Source organism: Rhea pennata, chromosome 3 (genome assembly GCF_028389875.1).
Source record: "Rhea pennata isolate bPtePen1 chromosome 3, bPtePen1.pri, whole genome shotgun sequence".
In the NCBI taxonomy this organism is placed as follows: Eukaryota; Metazoa; Chordata; class Aves; order Rheiformes; family Rheidae; genus Rhea; species Rhea pennata.
In genome coordinates, this window is record NC_084665.1 from 92,168,071 (window position 1) to 92,177,090 (window position 9,020).

A 9,020-nucleotide genomic window follows, 5' to 3' on the forward strand; every position below is an offset into this window, starting at 1 on the left:
GACAGATCAATTAACTGTGCATAAAGCTAAATATCCTTCTGTGCTAGGTATCCCATAACAATGTGATAAAATAGTAATAGCAGTCAGTGAGGTACAAGACAAGTTTTCAGGAATGCTCTTGGGACAGCACGGAAGAATTCCGTGGTCCTGTAAAAATTTCAGATCTCTGCAATAGCTATCAGTGAGGAGCTGAAGCATCACCTTTCCCTTTTAATTGCCACGTAGATAAAATCTAAACATTCATATAAAAAGAGTGTAAGACAGTTTGCCATCAAAATGTTTTTTCCTTAGGAGTTCAGCCTGCATTGTTTGTTTCAGCAAAACTCTCAGAAAAATTATTTCTTTAATGGTTCCTTTACAGTAAGAGAGCTCACTAGGTAAATATGTATTTGAAGACTTAAAATATACAATTTGATCTAATCATTAAAAACCTGAAAATACATTACTGTTCATTTTAGAATCAACACTTAACTTGAAATTCAATACTGCATATATTAACTTTAAAAATAACAAGCTATCAAATTATGTTCAAATAACAAGAATGATTAGAACACAATCCCTTAAATTAGCTTGCCAACTTTCATTCTAAATAAATTAATCATGCAATCTATATGTAAGTTGCTTTTTCATTACTTTCTCATGCAAATTCACACCACAATAATCAACCTGAGTTATAAATAAAATGACTACACTTCTAGCAAAGACCTCAATATCTAAGGATTTATATAATTAAGTCAACAGTGTGAACGCACAACATTTATATGCAACCTAGTAAACATTTTATTAGGTTTTTGCTCAAGAATCTTTCCTAATTATGAAATAAAACTTCAAACCACTTGAACCCCTAATCAGAGAAATTTACAGCAGTTTGTTATATATGTAAAATTTCTAGAACGATGAAACATGCTAGAACAACAAGATAGATTTCTATTTTCTAACATTTTCACCACTGCATGTATTCAAACAACATTACTAATTTACTCAGATGTTCGATGGTAGTTTTTATGTATAATTACCAGAAAATACAAATCTGTTGTGTTATTTTGTTACTCTGTCATCAGAAAGAAAATGTTATCTAATGACTATTTTGAAAATATAAATAATTACAAATATTAAATTATTAACAGAAATACAAATATTGTGGTTAAAATACCATTTTCACGTGCTTTGCAGTTCCCTATTTCTATTTAGGGTTACCTTACGGATGCACAGCCTGATTTTGAGCTTCTGCTATGCTATAGAGGACTTCTAGCACAACAACATTGCCCAAGGATGTGACAACATGTGAACGCTAACAGTACTGAGGAAGCAGAAGTCCTTTTTAAGGACATGGTTATATGGGGAATCTTTCATTTTAATTTGTAAAAGCTTGTTTTTCAAGGCAGGGGAGGAATGCTGTTGGGTTTATTATATTGGTACGATGCACAACTTTGCTGCTGCTGCACTGGCTCAAGAAGCTAGCACAATACAGTCACTTCTGCATCAGCGGAGGACTGCTGGCTCACACATGGCTTAAGTCTCGTTTTTAAGCATGTATGAAACAACTAACTAACATTACACTCCCCGAACAAACTGACCTGGTCTCAGTGGGCTTCCACTTGCTTGATTTCAAGGCAAGGTCCTTGCAATTGGTAAGGAGCACACGTGCAAAAAGCGAGCAGTATGTAACGGGCCTGATCTAGTCACCATCAAAGCAGCAGACGCTGAATTAAATTCATTCTTCTATTATATCCAACAAAAATACTGCAGCAGAAACACCTGCATTACAAAATACTATAGGACACAATTCCACTTGTTAGTAAAATGTTTCAGTTCATAGCAACAAGAAATTAGAGCTATACCCATAAAACATGACAAAAGCAGAAAAGAGAGAACCAATCAGCATTTGTCCCTATCCATAGTGCTGTTATTTTCACTGCTGACACACTACCTAGGGATACTCTCAGTTTCTTTTATAAGCTTCTCCGTTCAGCCTTCCCTCACAGTATATAAATGTCATTTGGAAGCTTGAAACTGAAATGTTTTTTCTTACCAAATGCTATTTTCCTTCATCATATGCTCAGAGTGAATGGTTCTTCATGAACACTCAGCTGCTAAAGAAAAAGAGAGAGCATGTATCAAATTTTCATTCTTTGACACTTGAGCCACTTTGACAAGGGCTCTTTTTCCTGTTAAGACTTAAAGGGAAATGAAGATGTTAAAATATAGGTGCAATCAGACTGGTTTCTCTACCTGTGCAGACTCACGATGCACTTTTTATGGATTTCTTGGAAAAATGAGACGAACAAAGAATTGTGTTGATCTGCAGAGTATATCACAGGGAACGTGCTGGTAGAATAACGAGAGCTTGGCAGCTTAGCGCAGTAATATGTCGAATATTTTGCCATGCCTGTCTTCAGTGACATCCAGCTCAGTCAACAAGCAAATACTGGTCTGAACAGACAGCTTCACTAGCCAGCATGTCACGGGGGACTGTTGCTGGTGCTTAAAGGGTGAATCACTCTGAATGAAAAGATTTAAAGTAGCTGCACAAAACTTCTAATTACTTTTTGGATTTCAAAGTTATTGGCAATGTTACAGATAGCTAGGCATAGAAAATGTTTGGCAATCTAACCTACAGCTAGCTCAGGTAAAGAAAGATTTGGGGAATTTTGCATTTCTTAACTGGCACTAACCACTTATCTAAAACATTTAAGAAAGTGTATTAAAATATTTCAATTCCTTGTGCTATTCTTCTTCGAAAGCTTGAAGCTTATTACAATTAAAATTGATTTTAAGAGAGCAGTTGACTCTTGGATGATCCATCCTTTTTACTTCTTAGATGCTTAGCCTTTCCTGAAGGTTTGCCCATTACTTTAATCCAGATGTTTTCTACAAAACGTCAGTGACAAACTTGTCACGCAGAATTTTGGGGTTTTATGTATACAAAACACATTTTAGAGGCATTTAGTACCGCATGCGTTTTACTGAAGATTGAATGAATAAACCAGCCTTGCTAATTAAGCTGCTCTGGAAATAGTAATCAAGTGAAATTTTAGGTGTCAAAGCAGAATAAGGTTATAAAGTATGCTTCAGAAGTAGTCTAGGATATTTTAAATGTATACTTTACAACCAAATTCTGAAGCACTTTTAGAGCTACTTTTAAGTGTCTTCTGTGTATCATTGTAACTATTTCATAGTAGGAAAGGAAGACAAATTCCAAGCATTGTTTATAGAAGGGGATTTAAGATCATATGCATTGTACAGAACACCAAAGCATTCACTGTTGGTCAATCACTGTAGGTGAACATTATCTAACACAGTACTGACACATGCTAATTGTCACACCCTAATAAATACACATGTAGGCAAATGGCAGAAAATATTTTAAAGTAGCGGTCATCATGTCTCTAATAAAATTCTATTACAATGACTTTTATTATACAAAAAAGAAATGATAATCTTTAGAATAATGAATGTACTACAATAGTTACACTTGCTCACTATACAAATACTAATTTACCGAGTTCATTGGTGATGGAATATAATGTCGTTGTCTGTCCTTACACAGTTCTGTAAATGACGTCCATTGCATAATACATTATGGATGGTAGGTCTCACTGTATTTACTTAAAAGTATCTTATAACACAAATCAAGAAATTGTCCAAGAAATGGCTTAGCTTGTACATATTTTACATACTGTATTACAGAAGCATCTTTAGCAAGGATGAGGCTCTACTTTTCTTGGCATTGTATAAACAAACGTGAGTTTGTAATTCTACAAAATGACCAGTACATCACAGCACACTATATAGCTACTGCAAATTCTGTCTTGGTACAGAAACTATTTTATATATACTCAATATGAACAGTTTGCATAGTTGCTCATTAATAGTTATTCATACTGGAGCACAATTATACTAGTCTTAAAATATGTGCAACTAACATTTTCTCAAGAATCCACAAACTTAAATTCATATGCTGTTATCTGGATATTGCTCATACATTTAAATTTACAGCAGGAGAAATAAGCTATTAACTTAGCTTACATTAATTGTAAAATACACTGATTTATCAAAATATTGATTGCACTTTTTTTTAAACTTTTGAGAGTGGCTGTACAAAAATACATTAAAAATAAGCACTGCTATTAAATAAAGCCAATTTAAAGCAATAGAAAACTAGTCTGAACCAACATGTGCTATTTGTTCTGACAACGTCTGAAAGTTTTAAGGAGAGAAAAATGCACTTGAATAATCCTGATGCCCAAATTAATAATAATTTATTCCTTCTGATACTTAAATGACTGTTTTATACTTATGAGCTCCTACCAAAGGAACATACCTATGAGAAAACTGTCATGGAATTGAAGGGAATTAGCTGACAATTCACAAAATTATTAAGTGCTTAAAAGCTTTAAGTAACAGTGCTCACAGAGAGAACACCACTGATGAACTGATACAGTAAATACAGAAGTGTAATGTAAATCGGTATGTATTTTTTCTTCAAGAATCTGTAAGCGTACTAGAGAAAAATGCATTAGTTATTGGTGGCTGTTGGAAGGTCCTCACTAATCTTTCAATATGTCATCAGAATTACATATTAAAGGATGCATCTTTGAAGTTTTCCTTTACATGCTTCATACACTTAAACAAAAATGCATTCTCAAACAAATAGTAAGCATGACTGCATATATAATAGTTAAACAGACTTGCCAGTAGTTTTGAGATAAATGCAAAATTACATTATTCAATGTACATTACTACAAAATGGCACAAGCACTGAGAGCTTTATACGAAACAATAAGTACTTAATTTAATAAGCCAAATTCTGTATCCAAGTCTGAAACTCTCTGACGACAGGACTAAGCTACATTTAATTTAATTCAAGTCCTAAAAGTATGTCTTTTATAATAAATAATTATATCTAGATACAATTTTTGGTATTGCAAACTCAGCAATTAAATTTGAATTTTTAAAAGTCTGTAGTAAATTCATTTTGTTTGTAGTTATTTCAATAAGGTTGACTAGTTTTGAGAGCTGACTGTGGGTTTTGTGCTAAGTGAAACTGTACTCTCATTGTGGATCAATGTAATTCTTACAGCGTATTTCACAAAACTCTGTCATGTCTCTAAGCTATACACTTGTATAATTTTTTAAATTCAAATTACTACTGTAGGGCTATTACTTGGAGACTGTAGAGCTATTCACATCAGATATCCACATGTTCCATTAAGCAGCAAACTTCAATGCAACAGTTCTTGTAAGACTGTTATTTGAATTTAACAATTCTAATTGAGTTTAGATGCAGTTTATATTAAAAAAATCATTCTTTTCACATAAACTGCAATCAAAAATAACTTTACAAAACAATAGGAGACTTACTGAGATTGTAATTCTCCTAACATGTAAAACTATAATGTATTTGTGCATGCTATTTTATTTCCTTCTAACAGGAAAGTCGTTTAGTTTCTTCTTTATTTTTTTTCCTCAGCCTGAAGGCAGTCTATGAAATAGAACTGTTGAATCTTTGTCTTTGCAGTTAGGATATACAAGACTAAAACTGGTACTGATGAATGTAACTTTTTTTCCCAAAAAAGTTGAGGCAGCTTTTGTTGAATGGTATCTGTATCGGTAAGTCTTTATAAAGTCTGGTGGCTTTACAGCAGCCGGGAGGGGGGGGAGAGAGAGAGAGAGAGAGAGATGGAGAGAGAATCCTTTTATCTTTTGAGACTTTGAAAACTTTTCCAACAAGTACTGGCAGCAAGTTCCAATGAAAATAGGCAAGGAGGAGGAGGAGAAGTAGCAGCTTATTTCTTATATACAGCCCAACACCACACGCAACTGCTCTGTGTCTCAACACAAAAGAAAACAGTAATGAACTCTGCATCTCATGGAGGCACGTTCCCTTCACGTTACAAACACGCCTGTGATTGCTCTGGGGAGAGGGAGGCAAGCACGGGGGTAAAGCTCAAGTCCACTTCTCTCATGCATAGCTGTTGTGCATTGCCCTGCTTCCTGCTTGGTGTTTTGTCAGACATCTGAATTGGAGCTGAGGTTTGTTAACCTGGGGTCCGCGTTGATCTCGTATCTGTAGTGATACCCCTCCATGTGATCCCTGCACGCGTCTCTGATGTTGTGCATCCACTTTTTGATTCCTTTTCGGTTCAAATACAAAACGAGGAGAAAAATGGCCCCGATGAGAGCCAAGACAATCCCTAAGAAGACGTACGAAGTCTGTAGCTGGGAGGGCACGTCTACAGGCACAGAGCAGTTCAGGTCCGAACTGCTGATCTGCAGCAAGGCTTTTCCCAGCATCTTCTCGGGGTAGGCGCACTTCAGGGCTTCTTTGCCCTCCACCTGGTCGCTCTCCTTGAGCCAGTTCACCAAGTCCTCGATGGCGCAGTCGCAGACCCAGGCGTTGCGGCCGAGGCCGATCCTCCGGAGGGCGGGCAGGCTGCGGAACTGGGCCAGGGTGCCGTTCCTCAGGACGCTCAGCGAGTTGTCGCTGAGGTTGAGGCTCTGCAGGTGGCCCAGGCCCTGGAAGGAGACGTTTCGCAGGCCCACCAAGGAGTTGTTGCTGAGGTCCAAGTGCCGCAGGCCCGGCAGGGAGGCGAACATGCCGGCGGGCAGCAGCAGCAGCCCGTTGTCGGCCAGCTCGAGGCGGCTGAGGTTGCGCAGGGCGCCGGCCTGGAGCAGCGCGGCGAGGTTGAGGACGACGCTGCGGTTGCGCAGGGCGCCACGCAGGGCCAGCTCCTCCAGCGGGCTGCCGGCCTCGCCGAAGGCCTGCGGGCTGAGGGCGGCCAGCGGGTTGCCGCTGAGGTCCAGCTGGCGGAGGCGCGGCAGGGCGGCCAGGGCGCCGGCCTCCACCGCCAGCAGGTGGTTGCCGCTGAGGTTGAGGGCGCGCAGGTCGGCGAGGCGCGGGGCGGCCAGGGCGCCGGCGGGCAGGCGGCCCAGGCGGTTGCCCGTGATGAAGAGGTTGCGCACGTAGGGCGGCAGGTCGGGCGGCACCTCCGTCAGGTTCCTGTTCACGCACTTCACCGTCCGCGCCGGCTCGAAGCACTGGCACAGCGGCGGGCAGCGGTCGGGCGGCTGCGCCGAGCCGCAGCCCAGCAGGACGTGCAGCAGCAGCCCCAGGCACAGCGCCCCGCCGGGCCGCTCCGCGGGGGCGCCCGCGCCCCGCGCCGCCGCCGCCGCCATGGCCGCGCCGCGCCCCGCGCCGCGCCGCTCCGCTCCCGCCGCACGCGGCGCCGGCCGCGGGGCGCCCGCTCCTCGCCGCCCCTCTCCGCGCGCGCCCGCTTCCTCCGGGGCTCCCCGCGGCGGCACCTGCGACAGGGGAGGAAAGCGCCTGAGGGCGGCGGCGCCCCGCGGGGCCGCGGCACCCGCCCGCCCCTCGGGCACGTGGCAGCCCCCGGCCCCGGCGCCCGCGAGGAGCCCGGCGGGGAGCGAGCGAGCCCGCGCGCACCGCACAAAGCCGACGGGGGGCGGCAGGCAAGGAGCGAGCCGAGCCGAGCCGAGCCGAGCCGAGCCGCCCCGCCCGCCCTTACCTCCCGCTCCACGCCCGCCGCAAACTCCGCCGCCGAGCCCGACCGAGCCGCGAGTGACTCCCGCCGCCACCGCCCCCGGCGCCGCGCCTGGCCCCGCCCCCCGCCGCCCGCAGCCAACGGCCGCCCGCCGCGGGCCGGCGGCCCCGCCCCTCCCCGCCCTGCCCTGCCCTGCCGGGGCCGGGCCGGGCCGGGCCGAGGCGTGTCGGCGCCCGGCAGCCCGGGCAGCGAGGCGCGGGCGAGCGGCGCGGCTCCAGCCCGGCCCGCGCCGTCGCCCCTGCTCCTCCGCTCCGCAACGCGCGGGCAGCGGTTTGCCAGCCGCAGACCGCGGCGCTGGCGGTTGGCGCCGCAGGCGGGAAGAAGCGGGGCCGGGGCCGGGTGGCGCGGCGCGGCCATCTCGGGGCGGCCCTGCCCGGGGCGGAGCAGGGCCGGGCGGGCACCCTGCGCGGTCGTTCGGGCTTAACAAAACCAAAAAGAAAAGAGAGAGAGAGAGAGAAGGAAAAAAAAAAAAAAACAAAACAAAACAGGCGGACTTGATCCAAATGAGGCGGCGCCGCTCCTCTCCAGCCCCGTTCCCAGGGGGGAGGAGAGGCAGCGCTACCCGCAGAAGCCGTCTCCTGCGGGGTGGAAGAACCACCAAACCAGAGGAGCCCCCACGCTAGCCCGAGGCAGCGCTGGGCTCTGTAGAGGGCGTGTAACGAGGACCTGGAGCGGCAGGCCGGCAGCGTAAACCTGAGGTAGAAAGCCTCGATGTCTGCCTTCACGTACAGTTTTTGCTAGTTACTGCTGCTGCGACCGTGCCAGAATCACAGGGGCATTTGCAGGGGCTGCGAACGCTGCTTTGTCTGTTAATCTGCTTGGTTACTTCTGGGGGGGAAATCTGGAAGTGCTGAGAGGCAGGAGCTATCTCACTGCTACTTCCACTGGAAACTTAAGTGATCGTGGAAGTTAAATAACATCTAATCAGCTCAGACCAGTACCTCCAAATAAGCAACGTGAATCTGAGCAGTGAGCATATTGGATTAGCAACTCTTTTGGGCTTTCCTTACCCTTCTCATGATGGCTTTAAAGAAAAATAACAAAATTTCCCAGTTTTCTACAGAGTTATCTTCTTTCTACTTTCCTGATCAATTAGATTATGTAGGTGGGCTCTTCATCTTTCTTCTGTTTTTTTTGTCTCATTTCAGACTTCTGCAAATGCACAGGAATTGTGTGTGTGGACTTTAAGGTTTGTATGTTTTGGGTTTTTTTTTTTTTTGGTGAAGTCAGCAGTTGTTCTGGAGGTATCTAGAGCTCTGGGGAAAATTGGCTGAGGAATCCAGTATGAAGCCTATGAGTCCCAGAATCCAGGGAACCAACAGCTAAAACTTGTGATCTGCAGCACTGCCCTTGTCTGTGACTGCCCTGATAGTGCCATTGCGTGTAGTGTGGAGCACCAACAAGCCGGAGTCAGGATGGCAGGCTCGGGCTGCCAGTGGATAGCCCAGGATCTTGTTT

The 9,020-nt window shown here is 44.8% G+C and overlaps 1 protein-coding gene across 1 annotated transcript; it reads right to left on the bottom strand.

The window, feature by feature from the left end:
• Positions 1–5,506: 5,506 nt before the first annotated feature.
• On the bottom strand, positions 5,507–7,152 carry TPBG (trophoblast glycoprotein; the record flags this gene model as incomplete). Its single annotated transcript, XM_062571051.1, has 1 exon — positions 5,507–7,152. A coding segment is annotated over one exon (1,140 nt), but the record flags the coding sequence as incomplete, so codon positions are not given.
• Between the last annotated feature and the right edge of the window lie 1,868 nt (positions 7,153–9,020).